The 24,009-nt window shown below is 37.4% G+C and overlaps 1 protein-coding gene and 1 pseudogene across 1 annotated transcript; one reads left to right on the top strand and one right to left on the bottom strand.

Moving 5' to 3' along the window:
• Nucleotides 1-1,580: 1,580 nt before the first annotated feature.
• On the bottom strand, nt 1,581-3,188 carry LOC139471341 (uncharacterized protein RT0683-like). Its single transcript, XM_071253659.1, has 2 exons — nt 3,154-3,188; nt 1,581-2,970 (listed from the first exon to the last, which is right to left on the bottom strand). The coding sequence occupies exon 2, from the start codon at nt 2,962-2,964 to the stop codon at nt 1,933-1,935; it is 1,032 nt and encodes a 343-aa protein (XP_071109760.1). The 5' UTR covers nt 2,965-2,970; nt 3,154-3,188; the 3' UTR covers nt 1,581-1,932.
• A 290-nt stretch (nt 3,189-3,478) lies between these two features.
• Nucleotides 3,479-24,009, top strand: part of LOC139471487 (probable UDP-sugar transporter protein SLC35A4) — an 84,730-nt pseudogene continuing 64,199 nt past the window's right edge.

The raw sequence follows: 24,009 nt of genomic DNA, 5'->3' as shown, positions 1-24,009 counted from the left end.
ACAAGGGATCAATATTTCAACGTTTCATCACTCAAGGATCTTTTTAACCTAAACTCTCATTTAATTCTTTGATTTTTAAATGAAATTGAATTGATTAATAAATTTTGATGTCTACAGTTATATATTATAAATTGGTAGTATATAGTTCTTAACTGAGATTGTTAGTGGTTGTACCCTTGATGGGGGTTGAAGTAGCGTAAAATGTTTGTCCCCCTGAGAGGGTGCGTAAACCCTCTTCATTCAAAGTAATTTATATATACCAGGTTTTTAATCGTAGAATATTTTTTTTAGTTTTAATTTTGGCTAAACTTGTCCATAATCACCAGTAACTGAAGGGATGGTGTAAATCCTGCCGGGGTCCTTGCAGGTAGCAAAGGTACCGTAAGTCCCCATGGTCCCCGGTATGGTGACCTACCTTTTGGTTGCTGGTGATCTATAGCCCACTTTTACGTTGTATTGTAATGTATTGTATTATATGAATTGTGAAGTTTTATGATCATTTACTAGTTTTAAACCGACATCTGTGATAATCTAGTACTTTTACTGTCCTTTGTCGACAGGTTTATATTCTAAATTGATGTATTGTCTAATTTGATATAGTCACTATATGGCTGAAATATTGCCGATGTGACTTTAAATATTAACTCACTCACTCACTAAAATGGGACGTGTTATATGAATTGTTACCCTGTGAATAAGGTCAGTTGAAATGAGGTTTAACGTCGCGTCGTAGATTATTGCACTAATATTGCGACATGTGTGTGGGGCTGCTTTTATTTGTCCGGACTAATGCCGGTTTTATACTGCTAGAACACTTAGATACCATGAATACCCCGCTTAAGACACAGTATACTGACTCCAAGCCGACCAGTCTTTGTTTTAGCCCCTTAATGCCGAGCGCCAGGCAGAGAAATAACAAGTACCACATTTCAACGTCTTTTCATACGACGCGACCGGGGATCGAACCCCGGGCCTTCTGCTCTCCAGGCGGGCGCTCTTCCACAAGACCACGGAGATTGTCTCTCAGCCTCACTGTCAATGTGTTCTGATCTTGTGATCTTGTCAATCACAGGTCACGAGAATGATCCTTTGTGTCAACCTGTCTTGGTGGACTCTCAAAATGGGCCACTAGCTCACAGCGTGACCGAGTTTTTAGCCGCATTAGCGAAACATTTAATATATTGTATGCGACGGTCAGTTAGTACATTATCTACATTCAGTTCACTTTCAATATATTCATATTAATTTACAGTTAGAAGGAAATTGGTGTTATAAGAAAGCTAAGACACTAGCAAAAAGTTCCCATGACTGCATGCCTCTGCACGGTCATCTTGTTTTACAGAAGTTACCCAATCATTATGAATCGGGATATTTTAATCTTTAGTTGTTGGACGAGTAGTGTAGACCTATCCCAAATACGAAAATAGAAAAATGACCATTTGTTATTTCAATAAAATTAGTAATTACAATTTTCTTAGGTAGATTATTTTTAAATAACAAACCTAACAAACATGATATTAAAAATATACAGCATGCACATCTTGTTACAAAATTATATTCAACATATGGCACCTGCTATTCGAATAAAGTCCAAAGCCTTTGTATTTTGCCAGACTATTGTAGAGAATCATAAAGATAAAACCGTTATCTTTAATACTCTGTACAACAGTTTTTAGAACATATTTTGTATTTGAACTACAAAACATATAAAAGTCAATATATAGCTGGAGGTGTTTATGAAATAACAATGCGTTCATATACATGTTATACCGTTTCAGAACGTATCATATTCATGTTTATAACGTGTTGAGAACGCAAGATAAAGGATTCATGAATAGAAACAAATGTAATTTGCCTTCACATAAGTAATTAATGAAGGTTTATGGGGAATCTACCTTCGAACAGTAGTATGGCTGAGTCCTCACCATATTTCTAGTTATAGACTTTACTACTTTGATCCCTGTCATAGAGGAAGAACTCTCCAATGCGTGTATTATTCCTCTCGAGAATCTCCATGGTACCATTAGAGCTGTATTCCCGCCGAACGAATGGATGGATGGCCTTCAACAGGTCACACTGCAGAGTTGCCTGTTTGCTACCAGGGATAGATCGCTCCCATCTGTGATCATAGTGCTTATTCTGACAGACACTGATACTATAGGTTTGGAGTAAGACGTCTTTTGTATTTCTCGGCGTGGGCAGAAGGAGGCCCATGAAAGGTCGCTTGCCGAGAGGAAATACGTCAGTCCGTTTATATGCAAAACGACGATATCCTCGATCATAATCACGAATGTGAGTCCTATTTTCTGTATAAAAGCTAATGTCTATAAACGGCCATTTCCACGAATACCGAGGTATTTTGTAAGATCTACGATGATAAAACTTCCATCTGCGAGAACCTGCTTGATTGAGAATAAAATGTGGTGCTAGTTTGGACAGTGAGGTGACCAATCGTTGTGTATCCTTAGCTCGCACCACAAGGTCAAGGTCGTCATCCCAAGGAATCATGCCGTGATGACGATAAGAACCAAGCAAGGAACCAGAATACAAAAAATATGTAACGTTAGATGCTACCGCTTTCATAAACGTTTTGAGTAGGATTTCAAAGGAGCGTTTCTCTTTTCCAGTTATCATGACATCAAAAAGTTTTATTTTCCTCCTTTTTTCATTTGTGTCGAGCATGCTGCTGGCAGTTTCTGTTATCTGTGTGCCAGGAGGCCATGGCAGGATATTGCTGGTGGTTGCTGGTACTTTTGCACCCCGTGGCTGTGGACTGGGGAAAGATGGCAGGATGCTGTTGTTGGTTACTGGTACTATTGAACCCCGTGTCTGTGAACCGAGGAAAGATTGCAGTGTGCTGGTAATGGTTGTTGGTACAGTTACAACATTGTAGCTGAATACGACGATGCATGTTGTTACCGCTGTCACACACATCATATATCTTCTTGCTCTCCTGATGGCCATAACATCCTGGAATGAAATGTATGTATAAGAGGCAGGTACATAGCAATATGTTACTGTGCATTTGAAACCAAGTATGAACCAGGAATATCATCACTGCACCAGCACACAAATCTAACTCCGTTTTTCCTAAAAGATGTTTGCAAAATGGTGACCAATTCCTGCCCAACCGGTGACATCCGTCATACTTACTGATGTCCTTAGTTGCGATGCTTTTCCGAACAGACCCTACGTGAACGTAGTAAATATTATAATATGTAGTTCATATGCGTGTCATCTTTATAAACAAGTTAAAATATGATGTGCGCATGCTTGCAAAATTTACATTGATCAGGCACGTGGCCTCTTCAGTCAGAATGCTTTAAGCGGAAAACTGTATTCAGAAATCGGATAGGGGGCGTGCGCTATGTGTGGTGAGTGACAAGTACAAATGATGACAGGTGAAATGATTGACGGCTTTCACGATGAGGCAGCCTATACTAGTGGGTATCAGCTGGTGTGACAGATGGCACAGACATATTATGCGTGTTAATCATGATTCAGCAGTGTAGATGTCGATGAAGAACGCGTGGGGCTCAATGCAATTCGTTAAACAATGGCACAGGTAATAATCATATTTTAGGAAGTTGTGTAAAGTATATGTTTTTTATTGTCATTTCATGACATGTAATTTGAAACATAGTGTGTTATTGGCATGTGATTCTTTTTTTCAGGAGTCACAGAAAGTGGAGTCGGAGTGTGTGTCTTTCATCAGCGATGACAAACATGTGTTCAGGCTCCTGCTATGGGGAATTCTACTGGTCACTGAGTGAGTGTCATGTTTTCACCATTTGAAACAACCCGAGCAAGTACGTTTGCTGAAAAACTATTCATCTATAAAGAACACGACTCTTTGTAATTCAAGTATCGAGCAGTCTAAGATGCGTCCGTTAGGTGCGCGATGACCCGTTTATCGTGCGTTCGAATTTTAAATTGATCCTGATTATGATCCTTGGATTGTCAGCACCATGCGTATGCTCTTACAAAGGTTTCACCAAATCAAATATTAACGACCTCCGTTACCCAGAAAATCTTGCGTTATTGGGCCAATATTAACGTTATAAGGTGGTGATGTGCCGTTATGTGCCGTAATGTGCCGATACTGGTTACTCAGTAATGCCGGCCTACAGTTTGCCTTGTTATGTTGACACTACATGATCTTTAACCGTAATTGATCCAATGCTGGCATGGCACAAGTCGGCCACACTGATACTGGCCCGGTATGGGTTAACTTCCGTAACAGATATTAGTAGTTTCTTGCATAGTTTCCAATACTTCACCCTCGATAAGTCTACCAGTTAAATACATATAAATAACACGTCCCATTATAATTCTTGAACACATTTGTCCAGAAACTCTCCATGCTGTGGCCAGTCTCTGTCAAAGGTATTTACAAAATTTAACATACTGTTGTCATGGGTACATAACAAGGAGTCGTGTGACACTATCTGAAATCTTGGTGGAAAGAGAATGCCCAATTGTATCTCAAAAGTTGTGAAATGTTAACACCAGATGCTGCTGAAATATTGCTCGGCGTGAAGGGAAAAAGACCGCCCCTGTGGCGAAGAGGTAGAGCGTCCGCCGCGCCGTGAGCAGAAGGTCGGGGGTTCGATCCTCGGCCATGCCATACCAAAAGGCGTACAAAGATGGTATATTGTACTTGTTGTTACCCTGTCTGGCGCTCGGCATTAAGGGGCTAAAGCAAGGACTGGTCGGATCGAATTCAGTAATCACACACACACACACACAATCACACACACACACAAACAAACACATACACACACACACACACACACACACGGCCTTGAACGTCGCTATATAGTGCAATAATCTTGAACGCAACGTTAAACTCCATTTCACTTCCCCACACCACTCCTCACCATATTGGATAATCAATGTAAGGCCATAACTCAGCTATTGCCATAAAAAAGACATCTCTCTGTTATATGTTTAGTTGGTGTAAGAATTCTACACATGTACTGAACAACAAAAGTTCCTGTGACACTGAATAAGATTAAATGCAAAGTTATGTTTTTACCAAATCTGAAACAATTTCGGTTTGCAGCCGAGACTCCTGTAGTAGTATACTAGGGGTTCTTCCGCAACTCCACTGGAGCCGGATTTATATACCTATACTGCTACTACAGGTGTCATTTTTTATGCCAAAATGATTATGCGATTCAACGATAGTCATAAGATTAAGTTAAATTGACTCTAGCTCACCACCACCTGGAGTTTAATCAATGCTTCTATGATATAAATTATTACAGGTAATAGGGGTTCTGCCGCAACTCCAGTGGAGCCGGATTTATATACCTATACTGCTACTACAGGGGGAATTTTTTATGCAAACATGACGATGCGATTTAACGATAGTCATGAGATTAAATTAAAATGACCACCACTTGGAGCCGATCAATGCTTCTATGATACAAATTTTTATAGGTAATGGTGATTCTGGCTCACTTCCACTGGAGCCGGATTTATATACTTATACTGCTACTACAGGTGGCATTTTTTATGTAAAAATAATTATGCGATTCAACGATAGTCAAAAGATTAAACTAAATTGTAATGAAAATATTCTCTTTTATTTTTACTGATACGTATACCATTATTTTTAACGAAGTGATATTCAACATTTTTACTAAGTTCTACGTTCATTTTACTAGGAGACCAGACTATATACTCTTCTTGGTAATTGGAAAGAAACAATTGATGACCGTATTCGGTTGGTTTGACATCACAAATATAATATATACCTTGTGGTAATTCTCTCCATTTGATAATTTTGTCCCTGAGCATAAATGTTGGTTGGTTTGTAATTCTCCATTATTATATACTTATGTAAGCATTCGTTTAAATGTGATCAAGCAATCTATTTTTAATCTCCAACCAGTTCTTTGTTTTTGGCACGGAATAATTGACGCGCTTGTTGCCTCCCCTGTTCTATGAACTTTTGTTTCTCTTCTTCGCTAATACCACTGATCTTACGAGATTTTGATCGAATCTCCTGCTTCATTACATTGTATTTGGTGAGTTCTGACAACACTAAACGAAACTCCTCCTCGGATATCTTACAATCAGCCATTCCTGTTGAAATATGATCCTCAATGCTGTTCAACTTTGCTTCGGCGAGTATCCGAATAGTATCGTGTTTTAATGCTTTCTTTTGCAACCTACGAGAAATTAATTTTATCTTTATTTCTGCCAGTCCTGAGACTCCAGCGGCTATTTCCATGCCAAGTACGATAGGCGTGGCGATTATAGTTGATAATAAACCAACACCTGCTACACCGAGTCCAATGCCAGCTGTTACAAGCACGGTGTCAACTCCGTCCAGAGCATTCACGGCTCTGCGATACTTTTTACACAATCCAAGTCTCAACTCCCTCTCCTTCTCTATTCGATGTTTGATGCAATTAAAATCCATCAACAGTATCCATCTTTTCAAATGCCTCATCGAGCGCTGGATATAAACTCATAGTGTATATTACGGTCATATAATAGTCTTTAATTGATCTTGCTTAAATGTTTTGAGAGTATACATCAACCTTATCAAATGAATATTATACGGCAAGAATATCTTAGTTAGAGAAATGCTGTCACTTTTAATAATTTGAACCCCCTCGAGGGTTGCAACGGGTGATGCACCAATATGAATAATACTGCAACGTCGACGCTCGTGTTTCTTGAGCAATTTAATCGATAGACCAGGTAATATTTCGAAGGCATCTTCAGGTGCATCTCCAAACAAAACTTCAATAATAAGCGTAGAAATATTAGGTATTGCACTCAAGTTAACTTTAATATCATTGAATTCAGTAACCAAATTTAATCTAACATTTTGGACTGCCAGACTAGTATATAAGATATGACCTGGGTTTTCTGGCAGGGGAGAGACTAACACACTTTTTCGTTTTGATGGGATATAAGCTGCGAGTACGATGCCACTATCTATTATCTTAGTTAAATTATGTGCCTTACCCATTATCACATACGGTGGGGTAATGACGACATTCAGTAGCCACTCGATGTTTGCTTCGACCATAGTCCATTTTTTATCATCGTTGTGAGTAAGATTGTACGAAGTGTTTTTAAGGAGTATACTAACGCCGACATCACTTAAATCTCCTAGATTACCCGTGAATGTGACTTCTTTCCGCTCGTATACATTATCTTGTAAGTGTAAAGCATATAACTTACCATCGGTACCGGGTTTACCGAATCCTTCTGTGTCTCCTAGATCAGAAAGCGCAACTGTATTACATTGTCAATGTGTTCCAGGGCCTGATGAATCAACCATTATTTATAATATGGAGTGTTACACTTAAGTATCCTATATGTACAGGTTAGTGTTTTACATCTAATACAGAAATTTTCAGGTCTGAAATAATACCACGCTTTAATGTTTATATTGTAATGTTGAGAAAGATTCCGTTCTACTGCTGTTATATTTTTCATCTTTGACTGGAATAGATCTGAGCAGAGTTGAAGGACTTTCTAGTTGAATATTATCCGTCATGCTTTTTTTATCAAGATGGATGCACAACTCTTTATAGGGAACTAAATCGGGTAATTTAACCCCCTGTGCTGATGTCTTGAGTACTGTTATATCTCCATCTGCAAATCCAAGTGTAATTGCTAAGTTCCTGTAAAGTTGTACATCCTTTTCTCCAGCTTTTAAAATCAGCATCCCTTTCAACTCATTTTGTGTGAGACTAATTCCATTAGGCTTTAAAAAATCATCATTGAGTGAGCATACGCTGTAAATACCCATCAGGTATAATGTGTTTTTTACTATTTATTACTGTCTCATTATTACTTCTTGCAGCATTTATATTGATCCACGGGAGAGTGACATGCATATTAGATATACAATGATACTATATCATAACTTAAATATGAAATTGAGATACATTACTAATCAATCGATAATAGTAACTGCCTCTGGTTTTGATTTGTTCGTTAAATTCACTGATATCTTTGAAAAGTACAGGGTCACGGCAACTAGTGATAAAATGGTGCACGATTGGTTTCACAATCCGATGCAATTTTGGCAGAATCAGATAAACTTTGCAATATATGGTGTGCCGCAACTAGATGTGGTGTACATGTATATCTTTATGCTCCAGGATTGAACTAAATAAGTCTGTTGTAACATTTCATGTGTACTATCAGATTAGACGTATACTTAAAGAAATTAGTGCTCCATTACCGCAGGATCGAGCATGGAATTCCACAAATAATCCGTACAATAGGTTCGCGTATGAGCGTATTTGTCAGGAATTTAATATTTCTAAGAGTAAAGATTGGCGTATTAAAGGAGCAAACCATGGTCTAGGTGTTCCATACAGCGGACAAAAAACTGTTGAAGAAGTCAGCGATGATTTAGTTAAGAAAACTCATCAACCATTCGATCCATTTAAGTTGTTACAGAAAAACAATCTTTTTTTACGATTGCATAATCTTAATCATGACTGGGAACTTTCGAGTAACGATTGGAGAGGTTCTCTTATGAGTTTTAAGGGTGGTTTGGCTTATATTGTTACAAAATTTATACAAATGAACGATACCGCAAACGCTTGGAATGAATTTCTTAATGATAAAACGGAAAATAATTTTACTAACCCAGGAGTTGTAAGAGTTAATGAATCAATAAGAACTTATGTATGGGCAATTCTCGGTGCACAATCGCAAACACGAACGTCCATTATTGGTTCTGGGACGGCGCTCGATGAGCAAAAACAGTTTGTGGCAAACGTGGAGGACGCCATTAATTCACCAGTTGACATACCATCTTCTATAAAGCGTTATCAAGATGTATTACAGTACGCTCAATCCAAAGTAGACTACGTTTATGCGCCGGGACTATACATGAGATCGGTCAAGTGATAGGTTATAATGATAAAATTGTTATTGCTATCGATCAACAAAAAACAGGTATAAATTCAGATATTAATACCGAATTAATAACGCAAACAAACACAGGCGAAACGGGAATAGTCAAGACACAGTTACCACATGTTTCACAACCATTTACTGACGCACAACCATAAGTACCACCGCATATTGCGGCTAAAAATCAACAACATATTGATGAAAAAACAGCGCTTGTAGTGGGTGGAGTCACGGCGGGTTTACTCATGATTTGGTTAAATAGTTCTTAGGAAACTGATTTGGTTAAATAACTTTAGCGGATACGTACAACAGCCCTGCAATTGCTACGATCAGTGCCAACAAGTTTTGACTAAGCCAAGTGGTGGTCTTAGCTAATAAATTCAAGAGCCAGGAAACAACACTCCCTATTATACCGGGAAGTGCGGACGCGGCTTTCTCAGTGAGCTTTCCCAGTGCTGAACCTAATGCTTTTAAATGCTTTTTTATCCACTCTTTTATACCATCCCTATCAGTAGGAGGTGTGGGCGGTGTGGGTGGTCCGCTGCCACCGGTCAACGCGAGAGTCAGTGTCGATATAATAAATCCCAACGCGGTTAAAATACTGGCAACGGTTATTCCGGTGTCATCGTTGAGAACTTGATCGATAGTTTCTCGAATTCAACTGATTTGTGAACGAAGAGCCTTTCTATTACTGGAAGCGGCTTCGAGGTGGGCCAATCTTTCGTCTTCTAAGTTACGCAATCTTTCTGCAAATGAAAGTCTACTGAATTCATCGCCCGCCTGTTCAAGTTTTGTTTTTTCATAAGCTAAATGCTTGTCGATTTCGGATATCTTGGCTATATTATCGATGAGTTCCACCTGCATTGTTTGCATTGCCTTGTCAAGACCTCGTAATTTCCTGATACTGAACACTGCATATGGTGATACACTGACCGTGGAATTATCGTAGTAGGTATCCAAGATTTCTCCTAGTCAGTCCGAGGCCACCTTCGAGCTTTCTTCCAAATTATCTATGTTACCGAGTTCATCACGCACATTTCGAAGAACCTTAGTACTCTTTGCGGAAAGTTTTGCTCCTCGTGAGTAGTCTACAAAACCTAATTCATCACGAACAGTGCTGATGTTTAGGGGCTATCGTAGGCAAGGCTAGGGGCTTACGAGTATGAGAATTCATAAGATCAATATCCGGAGCACCACGCAGTCACAATATTCCTTTACTATCTATTGTAAACTTTGAAAAGTCACGAACAATAAGACTAACATCTTTAAAGGTATCATAATAATCATTGATGGTTGATTGTAAAAGTTCATCGTTAAGATTCATGTCGCCAAAGCTGGTTTCATCAGTACCCTCTTCGATTGTACTAGTATCAGTTATGTTATCTAGATTAAAATCATCCATTTTTCTGTTAAACATATGGTTATATAATTTCAATATAACAATGTCTTTGCAATACGGACGCAAGTTAAACCCACAACGTAGACTTCGAGATCCTTTAGGGGTCAAAGCAATCGATCAGAATCAAACGCTTCTGGTTCGCTTTCCTAATCTCGGCGCACACGATGTTATTTCCAGGACTGGCATTTACGATTATTTTGACTTTTACCGACGTTAACAGGGAGCCCGTTCAGAACATAGGTCATGCTATCGTTAAGAAAATCGCTATTAAAATTAGCGGTAATGAGGTTTTGAGTATCAACGATAGCGATATATACTATTGTTACATGGATCTCTGGACAACGGATAAAGGGCGGGAAAACTAACAGTACCAAGGTATTTGTAATCGGAACACATTGAGACTGCGTGTAGATGCTTCTAGTGGTGATGGTACCATCGTAAAAGATCAGGCCATTGCCGACGAATTAGGTAATCGATTCTATATTCCCCTAGACCTTGAATTACTAGATTCCCACATGCCCTTTTATCAAGCATCCCTAGGTGATAGGTTAGAATACGAACTCACTTTTAATGATTACGGCAGAGTAATCAGAGCTGCTGAAGATGCCAGCTATTCCATTGACAATATCTCGCTGGAGTATGATATGATAACAGATCCCAAATTAGCCAGACCAATTCGTAACCAGTATACCGGAAGTTTAGCCATTTTGTACGATCGCCTGCTGCAACATCGAAAGATCACCAGGAACAAAAAAGATATGACGTGGAATATCAATCTAAACGTCCCCACGAGGTCGTTGAAGGGTATTTTAATGTTGTTCGAGGACCCCTCCGATGCATTTAAAAGAAATACCGAGAAGTTTTACAATCTCAAGATTACAAAAGTAGAATTGACTATCGAGGGCGTTCCTAATCAACTATATAGTCAAGGAATGCTAGCGTATCAACAGTTGGATGAGACTAAAAAACTTCCTTCTATAAAACAAAGCCCAGAAGTTAACGCGGTCATGAAAGATCTGTCTCTCAGGAGTGTATCGATGGGTGAATACCTCACCACGAAGTACGCGCTATGGATCGACATGCGAACAACAGACGATGACCAACTACACGGCAGCGGGAGGCGAATAGAAAATTCCAGCGAGGGTGTCACTATACAGATAACAAAGCTCCAGGAATCAGCTGGTAAATTAAACATATATTTGTACGTGATTATGGATGCGCAACTTAATATACAGAATGGACGATTCGTGCAAGCAATCTATTGATAATCTTTTACCTAAAGAACCACACTGTGCTATCATATGCGGGCAAACGGAAAAACAGCTTTTATTCTAGATATTTTACAAAGTCATTATCGGGACGTTTACGATCATATTATTATTCTGTGCCCGACTATAAGTGTTAATAAAACATATCTATCGAGAGATTGGGTAATGAATGACGACGGGGTACACAGAGTCGATCCTGGCGATCGTTTACAATACTTTTTACGAGTATGTCACGAAAAATACAAAGGAGAATTAACCCTTTTCGCAATAGACGACTGCAGCGCGAGTAAAGAACTCACCAAAAAGAAAGATATGCTTTCGTATTTAGCATTCTCTGGATGGGATACTCAGCATAGCAGATCTCAGAGAGCAGGCCAAATGGGTAGCCCTGTTTCATTGCAAAGACCGAGATTCATTCGAGGAATGTCTACGCGAAAATGATGTTATTTATACCAAGCTCGAACGAGATAAAGTCTGTTAGCAGCAACGAAGCACTGTAAACACGTATCAAAAACCAATCAACCAGCTGCTTATGCAATTGCTTAGCAAAATGTGGCAAAAATGTATCAAAATGTGGCAAAAATGTATCAAAATGTGGCAAAATTATAGTAAAATTATAGCAAATATAGCAAAATTATAGCAAAAATACGATAAATTGAACATTAGCGGTTAATATGACATAATGTGGCTTGAAATCATCATTCTTTCACAACAGTTTATCATTATAGGCTGTATTGGATATGTCATATTATATTATGTTTGACTTAAATAGGTATAACATTATGGAATGCGACGAACTCATCGAACAAATGCTCAAAGAATCTGATCAACGTGCAGATCAAGATGTAGATAAATCTTTAGATAAACATAGAGAAAGACTCGTGGCTTTGGTAGCTGGTGGAAAATGCTCCCAATATTTGGGGGAAAATTATACCATCGAAAAAATTGATAACATGACCGACGAAGAAATTTAAAAACTGTACGCGCGTTACGAGTCTAGACTGGGAGCTACCATGACTAAAACGATAGGGTCGGCTTTATTACAACTATACACAGTCGTAGCTAGTACGTTTCTCCCTATCCCAGCAGAACATCGCATGTATTTATGCAAATCTCTCGAGAAAGACCCCTTCATCGAACACGCTATAAGCTCAGTGAGCTGTGAGTTTTGTCAAAGATACAAAATGTTCTTAGCTCCACTCACCACAGCTTTAATAACGGCTAGGTATTGTCAATTTAAACATACATGCACACTTAATAATAATGGAGACTCAAGTGACACCACAACAGATTGTGAACGAAGAAATAATAACCCCGATTGCACAACCAAAACAGATTGCGGAACAACAAGTGAATGAGGAAACACCAGAACCACAAACACAAAAACAAGCCAGAAAGAATGGGAGGAAACTAATGAATTCAAATATTGATCCGATTAAAACATTTGCACTAGTAGGAGTTGTTGCTATAGCGGCTGTATGGTTGTTTTATAAGACCGGAGAAGAGAAAACGTCACCCCCGATTTCACAACAAGAAGTTCAACTAGAAGTTAGCCCTCATATAATGCTATAAGAAGCATGACTACTCCAGTTACGGACGGTAAAATGTTGGTAAACGCAACGTATCATGGGCTATGCCCATATGGCTAAAATGATTACTAAAGCCACACCACCCAAGCTAGATTTTAATGGTTATGATATCGGTATGGCCATTCTTGATATTGGATTGGCTATGGCAACAAAGGATATGCTCATCAAACAAGGGCTTATCCCGGAAGACATAATGAAGTAATTAAACATTTGAATATTTTATATTATTGAACATGGCATCAATTGCGATGATGGTCAGTGGAGCTATTGTTAATGCTCTAGCTTTTTCGGGGAGTAATTTTTTATTTTCTAGTATGAGAGGTTCAGAGCAGAAAAGACATAATATAGCTTTAGAACAACTCGAAACAGCTCAGTCACAATGGGCGCGGCAGAGAATGGAGAGATTAGATTTTATTCATGAAGAACTGCGTAGGGAGGGACATTCAATTCAAACGTTTATGGATGTCGAATCTGCCATGCACAAATACTTCCTCGTTTATGGGAAAAAACTTGACCCAATACCGAGACCAACAATGAGTCAGTTTTATACACCGTCAGAGGCTCAGAAAGACCGCGAGGTAATATTCATCATAATCAGGTTGTCTGCTGTGGCTATTAATAGCTACACAATAACTACGCATAAACCATGACCTAGTTAGGGGAGTCAGTGTGACAGCTAATCAATAAAAAGCCAGTGGAGATTTACCTTTAAGACAAATGATACGATATGTGTATAACCATTAATCTGTGTAAATATACACTCATGGGGAAATATATTCAATGTCAGAAGCCATCTGTTGGTATTTACTGTGGCGCCCCCGCTTATAACATAAGAAAGGGTTTTAAAAATTACGTTTGTTCTGTATGAGGGGTTGGAGTCAAATGTAGTTACAGTTTATGTAAGAGTCACGGTGCTGATAAGGTCAGGAAGCAGATTATTTACGCTAGGAAGAGAGATTACATCAATGAGAGGAATAGGTTGGGGTTGAAGGCTATGGCAAAACAACGTGGTCTACATGGATATTCTCGAATGAGACAAGCTGAATTGATCGCTTTACTAGATAATAATGATGTTCAACATAATTATGTTGATAATAAATCAGTTGACGATGTTGATAAAAAACAACAAGAATTAAAAGTTGTATCCACATCTGCCAGCGTTGGTAAATATCTAAGAGGTTGGAAGATGGATATTAATTCCAACATGGATGTTAATGATGTTAAGCCCATCATATCGAGCAAAATTAACGAGGAGTTAATACATAGTATACAGAGTTTACATAGTATCAAATACCAGTGTGACGATTAAAATGTCATTGAGTAAAAGTAACGCAGACGATAGCACCCGAATATACCGAACCATATTTCCGTAGCAATCAAGAAGTTATAACCGAATCCGATACTATAAACGCATCATTAGATACATAAATTCAGAGGATACAGGAAACTTTAGAACGTTGGACTAATAGAGGTTCGGGTTGGGGTGTGGATAAAATCGATAGTTTATATTTAGATATAGCAAATTATATGCCCTTCAAAGGCAGATCTTATATAGATTTACCCACGTATTATAAGAAGAAAAAAGCCATAATTAATGTAAAAAATAAATCCAATGACTGTTTAAGAATGATGATAAGATCTGCATTGTTCCCCGTAAAATTGCAAATAGAACTTCGAGCTATCCCGAAAACGATGGACTCAACTTCGATGGTATAGACGAACTTACTCCAATATCACAAATTGATAAGGTGGAAAAGCAAAATAATTTAGCTATAAATGTTTTCGGACATTCTTCTAAAGGAATAGTTGTTCACAGGATAAGCTCCGCTCCGGAACAGATTCCCAGAGTCAATTCATTTATGATCGAAAAGGATGGTAAATATCATTATGCATGGATAAAGAGTTTAAACAGGCTATTATACGATCAAACTAAATATAAGGGAAAGAAATATTTCTGCGAAAGATGCCTACATGGGTACAGCAGACAAGATCTATTAGAAGCACATAAAGAAGACTGTAGAGGTGTTGGACAGACTAATATCAGGATCGGTATGCCTAAAGATGGAAAAAATATATTAAAATTTGAACATTATTGTAATCAAATGCCAGTATCGTACGTAATTTACGCTGACTTCGAAGCGCTTATCAAACCCATAGAAAATACTGAACGCAATAATCAAGATAGTTTTACGTACAAAACTCGAGAACATATTCCTTGTGGGTTTGGATATATAGTTGTAATGTATGATGAGAAAACAAACACTCCCGTGATTTACAGAGGTCCCGATGCAGCGGGAAAGTTCCTAGAATATATACAAAACGAAGAGAGAATAATCAGGGAAAATTTATCGTGTAAGAAACCCATGTGTATGACGAGGGATAATTGGAGGGTCTATAAGAAGTCAACGAGTTGTCATGTTTGTAATAAACCCCTGAATGGGGATTCCGTAAGAGATCATTGCCATGTCACGGATAATTATCAGGGAGCCGCGCATAACGAGTGTAACTTGAAACTAAAAATGAATTCTTAAACAATACCCATCCCCGTTGTGTTTCATAACCTAAGGGGATACGATTCACATCTCCAAGACCGATGGTGGCTTAACGTGCATTCCTTATAATATGGAAAAATACATATCGTTCTCGTTGACTAAAACTATACATTAAACGGACAAGGATGGGAAAGCCAGAATAAAGCAAAGTAATGGGCTTAGATTCATAGACTCCGTACAGTTTCTGTTATCTTCCCTGGACAATTTAGCTAATGCGAACAATCCCGATTACTTTGCGATAACAAATCAATATACCGATAAGATAACTCGTCATTTGTTGCTGAGAAAAGGTGTATATCCTTACGAATATATGGATGATTGGTCTAAATTCGACGAAACTAAATTACCACCCCTTGAATCATTCTATAGTAACTTAACAGAAACTAAAATAACAGATGCCGATTATGAACACGCTCTGACGGTGTGGGATAAATTAGGTTGTAAGAATTAAGGTGATTATCACGATCTGTACTTGACACTGCAAACACGAAAACGTCGTTTTTTTCCGTATATGGTCATTGGACGGAAAAACGACTAAAAATTCATTAAAATTGATTAATTGGCGAGCGTCTAGAAAGTGTCCGGAAAAGGGTCGAGTTTTTCAAGCGTAAAATGGACGGAACAACGATGCTTTTTGCCCCGCCTTGTACAACTGTTAACGGCCAATGAGATGGCGCTGGTCCCCCGACGCACGTGATGCCTAAGTCTTCCTTTTGGAAGCATTAGGTTTCGTATTTCTGGCATGCCTTGCTCTTGTATCAGTCGCGCGTAGTGCAGCAAGATTTGCTGATAAGCCAGTTTTAGGATATGTAACATGTTAAAGGAATTCAGACCACGCGCCAAGAAGTCAAACCAAACCATGCTACCAAGTTTATTGTGATAAGATATCTCTCCGCTATGCACAGTTACCTCTATCGGATAATGGGTTGGGTTTCATTTGGTTATAACAGTAACTATGTTTTATGTGAAGATTACAAGATATACGGCTTTTCCATTGGAAGAGAGGTCGATCACATGACGTTTTCCACGTGACTGTATTCTTGAAATGACATAAACACTGACCACTTCCAAATTTCTGGGGAAAACCCTGGGAATTCCCGAGTGCGAATTCATACAGAAGCGTTGTTTCTCGACATTTAGACCCTTTAATTTTGAACTTAGCGTCTTAGCTTACTCTGGGATAAGTCAGAGAGTTTGGTTGCATAGCCCGTTCAAGGATACCCTCGCTACAACCCATCCTAGAGAAATAAAAACGAAAAAACAATCGTAGTGACAATCTACAGCAATCTATGAGTTTACCTTAGTATCTGTTTGTCATATCTTTACAATCACATTTCAATGATCGGCCAATTGATCAGTGATGACAAAGGCTTGAAATAACCACAGGTTTATTAACAACTTCGGAAAAAATATTTATTGTGTCGGCCATTTTGACGTATTGTACTTGATATAAATATATTACGACGCCCTGTCATTGTGATTGACTTACTGAGGCAATTCTTCAACAGATCTTCTCATCTACTGAGGATATTGTTTGGAATACATTTCTTATAAACAGACTAAAACAGACGTTCCTCGCTTTTGGGGGAACTATTTTATTCCGGGATGGCCTATTATAGCTAAAACTTAGTGAAGGCACCATGCGTGTATATGATCTGTTATTATATCTGTTTAAATTACGGTTTCGGGCGTTAATAGAGTACACTGACGCAAGTATATTCTAATCAAATCAATTGGATAATTGAAGCAGCCTGGTTCCCTGGGTATGCTGCGCTGGCGCTACACTGACCCAGGCAATGACTGCACAATGGCCGCCTCCACTAGACGAACAAACATGGCTGACACGCCATGTATTTACTATAGAAAAACGCTAGAATGGGTGGTTAAATATTTATCTTAGCATTTTCATGAATGCTCTTGCAATGTATATGTCACGAGAATACCGTCCGTTGTTACTTTTAGTGAAGGAAAACATTATTTAAGCTGTTTCGAGACTCGAAAGTGTTCGTCACATCAGTAAAATTACATTTTCAACAGTGATATGTGCGTTGATATTTCGTGTCAGCTCACTGTTATGACGAAATCGTATACATAATACGATCTTCATTTTGCAAATTTGATGAAGTAAATATCGCCGATTATGCCCCGTATTTTCGCGTTGTGAAATGGTGGTTTAGCGGAATTATTGAACGCCCAGTATCCTTAACAATGGTGTTTAATGATAGGGTCTGTCATTGGTTCAGATATTTGGCCTCTGGAAAATCCATTTATTTGACATTTGTTTTCTTATTACACAATGAAATTAATCATAAATATATCTAATAACTTTGGAATCATATTGGATTAATTTCAGTCTAGTGTTTCTGAACTAGATCAATATGTGTTCTTGTTAAAATGTCGGGTCTGAATGGGATAATAATAAAGAATATGATCATTATTATTTGGTACAGTGGCATACACATCCATCAGTATTCTATATGATGCAATATAGCCACTGGGGAATCCGTGTACAGAACAACATAAAGAAGTGTGCATACCATTATTTTTGAAAAATAGTTATGATTATAATTACCATGTTAGATGAAATATCTGTGTACGAAATTATCTACAGATAAACGACTCAATAAAAGAAGTTTAGTTACATTATTGTTCAAGCAAAGGACAAAAACCCAGTATGATCATAAAGGACCACTCGCTAATTAGGTTCTTGTTTACTTAGGAGCAGAGTTGGCCATGTTAGATGATATAACCAAAATCCAGGCGCTCCGGCGGGGGACTAACTGGTCTTGTTATTGTGTGGTATGAGCTGTGAAGTAGCCCCAAGAGAATAACGTAAAAAATGAGACAAACTCAAGTCTATAATGATTGGGAAAGTCTAGATTTCCACGGCTCTAGTCTGAAATTAAGAATCGTTCTAAGCTCCTTTTTAATTGCATTATTTTCATTTTGTAGACATGGATAGACCAACCAGGAAAGAAATTGATGGAATATTAATATCACGTGTTACCACTGATTCAGTCAAATTCATCACATAATAATATATAAGTATTTGATATTACGACTTTTGATTATTAGGGCATGATCATGTATATGTTCACTGTAGTAATGTACACACTAGTCAACTTGATAATTTTATTATAGTGTAGCGCGGAATCAACGATTACTATATGATCCTCACTTGTCATTGATGTATTGACATCGAACAATGGACGACAATTAGAAATTCTTATTTGAGCTATAAATAGCTTCAACAGGGACAGGGACGGTGTCAGTACAATTTTCGTAGTTAAAAATATGTATTTACAAGATATAATCTGAAGCAGCAAAGAACAATTTGTTTTATTAACGCTTACGTTTATATAAGATATGTTATTGTGATTTGAAATCTCTTTTGAACAATTGCGAGTTATTGTATACTCTGTATTCTTTCGTTATGGTAGAATATATATTTTCTATGTTGCTTGTTGAATTATCCACAAATAATGAGAACTACAATGTAAACCTCTCTCTGGAGATATACAATAATGCTACTGAAGGGCATATCTGACTAATCGACTATTATTTCTTTCTTAAATACTGTCCGTTACAGGCATTCTAATCATTATATTATACTTTGTATAGTTTTAAAGTCAAATAATGGCAAATTGTGTATATTTCTACATTTTGAATTCATTATAATTTCTGCAATAGAACCTTAACATCAGATAGTGATATAAACTAATATGATCTATACTGTGATAAATGAATAACTTTTTTCGTATAATGAATAAAATAAACAGAAATGTGATAGTAATTTTTTTTATTTTAATCTGTTCGTGTGAGAAGGTAACGAGAGATCAAGGCAACTCACTAACGTAACCATTTGTGAAAAAATCAAATATTCAAAGTTTAGGGGTTTGAACATGTACATTGAATGACAGACAAGAAAGAAACGCAATAAGTAAATTATGAATCAAATTATGTTATAAATATAACAGAATATATAGAAAATATAAGTTTAATTTCTCATTGTTGGAAGGTGTTTAATAATAGTTATTCTTTGAGTGTTTGTTGTTAAACGCCGCACTCAGCAATATACCAGCTACTAGTATATGACGGTGGTTCGTAAATAATCCAGTCTGGACCAGACAATCCAGTTATTATCATCAAGAGCACCGAACTATGCAATTCGGATACGATGACATGCATCAACCAAGTCAGCGAGCCTGACCACCCGATAATGTGAGTCGCCTTTGTACACGCATGGGTTGTTGAAGGCCTATTCTAACCTCGATCTTCACGGGTATTTTGTTTAATGATAAGGTACAATGAAATTATGTATATGTCCATAACAAGTGTGTATAAGTAGATTGATAATATGTCCATACACATCAATTAGATGGGTTAGACTGCAAATAGTTCAATGATGGGTTCTGTTACAAGTCCATATTTTAAGACATGTATTTCATATTCATAGCAACTCCACAAAAGCTACACAATGGCGACAAAACGGTACCAGCACCACAGATACCAATAAATTATTTTTAACATGAGAAACATATAATTACTTTAAAGTTAAAACATGTATCTAAATAGAAAATTAGGAGGATTAAGAATCTGATGGGTGTAAACAGGTTTTCCCTTCTGCCAAGGCCTCACTGCAATGCTATAGCCCCAAATGAAACAAGCCTAGATGTTTAAGAGGTTCAGGCTTAAATTTCCATCCCACTGGGGCTCCTTTTAAATTTGAATATAGTTTCTCGTTTTAATCAAAATAATATATTTTCAGAGACTAAGCGTTAGTATAGCCGTGAGGTACAACTATCCAAAAGATCCCATGCATGTCTATATATCTTCAGACAGACTCTCCATGTTCCTATCGATATGTGTCAAAATACAAATGAATTAAATTATATATTACAGCACTGGTGAATAGGTTATATGCGCATGTCAGCGTCGATCCTACAATATCCTTTTGCACAAAATACATATATACTGATGAATTAACGTAGTAATACTACGCAAATATATGTCCAGATGTATACATCAGTATCATCTCGTGATCTTTATTCGTGCTTTTAGCTCTTTTTCTACAGGAGATTCTGGGGTGTTACATCACACCAGAAAGCCAGTTCCAAATTTAAGTCATAATTTCATGGTCCGTCTTGTATGTTAGAAACCAATATCGCAATATGGCTGAATATTGTTAAACGTGGTATTAACCCGATTACTCACATCATTATTCCTTTTTCTTCATGCACGTTCTACAATCATCTACGAACACTATCTATAAGGAGGTATATCTATATTCATCCAAATGCCCATTCATATATGTCCAGATATACATGTATAAAGCAAGTCGTCCTGCACTCTTCCTTAACATGTAATTGCTAAGCATTCCTCTGTATGTATTTATATATGTAAATATCGTTTTAATGTCAACGCTGATGTAGTGAACGTACCACAGACCTGATGCTAGAATAACATCTAATCTCTGAAAGGAACATATTTGACAGAAGAAAACAGTTATTAAACAATAGTTATAAAATATAACAAAAAGGAGCCGAGAGTCCTTCTTAATTTTGCCAAATATTGGGCTGTATTGGACATATTTGTTTCGGGGTCTGTATGACAGACAAACCTGATGCTTTTAAGTATAAAGATAAGCAAGTACAACTGTTGTATATATTCAAATATGTTCGTGATAACCCAACCTTGAAAAATATTGAAAGTTGAGTGTTAACTATTTATGTCATTATTTCAAATTAGAATGATAACACATCAGGAAAGCATGGCACTTTAATATACGTATCTTGTTAACCAATTAGTTTTTTAAGTAACCGCAGCATGTATATCGAGAGTATAGGTTTGGTGCACGACTTATCACACATTACTGTCAGAAAGTGTGCATATTCTGTTTATCGGCAATAAATGACATAAGACGATTCATACGGGTAAATACGATTTACTTCAGAACTAGTATAGATTACTTAAGATTAGGGGAAAATGTAAAAACTATGTAATTAACAGAACTTTAGGCGGGTTTAAAGGATTAGGGTCCTTGCTTGGGCTTTGTGTTGGACTTGTAGACGACATTTCCAGGTTTGACATATCAATGACCAAAATGATGTTTGATGCAATTCTCTGCCTTTTCGGGTGAACAATTTGCTTGCCTTTGCGGGTGCCACTAGTGGATCGGAATGAGCTTGCGTTTTTGCGAGCATCCAGTGTCATCATTTTTATGGTGAATCATGAAACATGCTCCTAGTCTTGTCGTAATCGTGCAGTTGGCGCTACTTTTGGCAAGGGTGTCTTATGGTAATGGAAATGCTTACGTCGCTTTTGTTGACTGATAAACATGAAAAGATATAATGTTAGTGTATATGGTCATGTAATTAAGAAACAAACGACGAGTGGGAGCTGTTTATTGTACGATAAACAACGACCACGACTCGTTTATTTCTATATGAGATATCAACATTATTTACAGCCTTTTTTAAGGGTGTTAAATTAGGAAAAAGTACACGTTTTAAAATATTTACCCGTACTTAAATAATGATGATTCCTTGAATAGAATCCGACCACGGCCATGCCAGGTAAATCCATTTTATGAACAGGAGGGTTTGAATTTGGTCTTTCTTTTGGTCTTTGGTCATATTCTCACACTTTTCTCGTCGATTATCTGTACCTTTTCTCCCAATACCGATTGACATTTCGCTCTCACTTTCGGATGCGATTGTTCGGGCACTGCCTTTATCTACCTTCCCCAGCTACATCTATTAGAAACAATTCACTAGACACATACCTCTCAAAAATAAGGTCAAATTTACGACGTTTTCAAGTTGCGAGTGCATGTTCGAATCTCGATAAATGACGTCATGATAGAACAATGTTTTATTGTGAAATAAATATCGCTTCATTCTTTGTTCTTTGCGTATCGCGTAGCTATCTTATATCATCAAATATCAATGTCTCATTGGTTTATCAAGACGTATCCGTGTCATAGCCAATCATATAGCAATAGCATACACAAATATCGTTGACTTCGACGTAGAATAGTGTCATGAAATATAATTATCCTTTGGTGTGCAATATTTCTGGTTGATAAAGCTAACATATTCATACTTTTAAGAGTAGCGACTATACATTTTTATTTCACTTATCAGGTCTCTGTAACATTTGCCAAATAAAACAAATTTAAAAATACAACTGAACCTAAATTTATGTATGTTGTAATATCCTTAAGTTGCTGCGTGTGACATGAAACAACAAACAAAGAAAACATAATATCTTTAAGAATTATGTTAACAATTCCTGTACTAAAAATATCTTCCACAATCTCCATACCTCTTTCTCTATGTTTAATATGAAATCATAATAACTTTTTTAATAATCTGAAGGAATAATAATGATAATAGCATAATAATATCATTATTTATGTTACTTATCCTCAACTGAAGTAGTCCGCAACACTGTACATTCAGTGATGAAGCCCATGAACATATTAACCATGTAACATACATTAATGGAAATTAGATGAATAGTTGAAGTGAGCAGATGATATTATTCGGTCGAACGTCTATCAGCCAATTGTTGAAATAAAACTGAATTATATTTGCTGTTTACATATCAAAGTTTGCCAAATTGTTACAAAATGTACACAACATATTATGCTAGGCACGGTATGACTGATGGAGGGCTGTATTCCTCCTTGTGGGTGACCTGCTTGGCAATATGGGACGGGAAAATTGCAGGGGGTGAGGGCAGTTAAGTTGATGGTACAGACATATAAGAGAGATCATTTCACAAATGTGAAACCTCATTCCACAAAGGAAGAGGCGAAAGCTGAAACTTGATGTGATTTACGGAACAAAGGCAGTTATTTCTAGTTTCATACTGATACTCGATTATACATTTAATGAAACAATTAATATGAATGTGTGTGTGTGTGTGTGTGTGTGTGTGTGTGTGTGTGTGTGTGTGTGTGTGTGTGTGTGTGTGTGTGTGTGTGTGTGAAGAAGAAGAAGTCGAAGAAATGTACAGCATAAAAATGGCTACGTAGTTCGGATAGATATGTAGAATGCCCGGTCAGTATGACCTTTGTGACACTGCATGTTCAGTCATTAAAATCCGTAAAACATTTTTTTGAGTAGAAGAAAACACTACAAGTGAGTGGAACAAAAGACATCAGAACAGGCACACCATGTCCCCCAACCCCAAGTCTGCATGTATCAATACTCATACCTGCCACATCCTCACGCACTTAACTTACTTACACAATCATCTCACAACATGTTCGCCAACCCTCGTATCACAACGCA

The sequence above is a fragment of the Haliotis cracherodii genome, unplaced genomic scaffold (genome assembly GCF_022045235.1).
Source record: "Haliotis cracherodii isolate W230 unplaced genomic scaffold, xgHalCrac1.p SCAF_22, whole genome shotgun sequence".
Classification (NCBI taxonomy): domain Eukaryota; kingdom Metazoa; phylum Mollusca; class Gastropoda; order Lepetellida; family Haliotidae; genus Haliotis; species Haliotis cracherodii.
The sequence above is the reverse complement of the archived record's forward strand: the minus strand, read 5'-3'. Positions and strand labels throughout refer to the sequence as shown.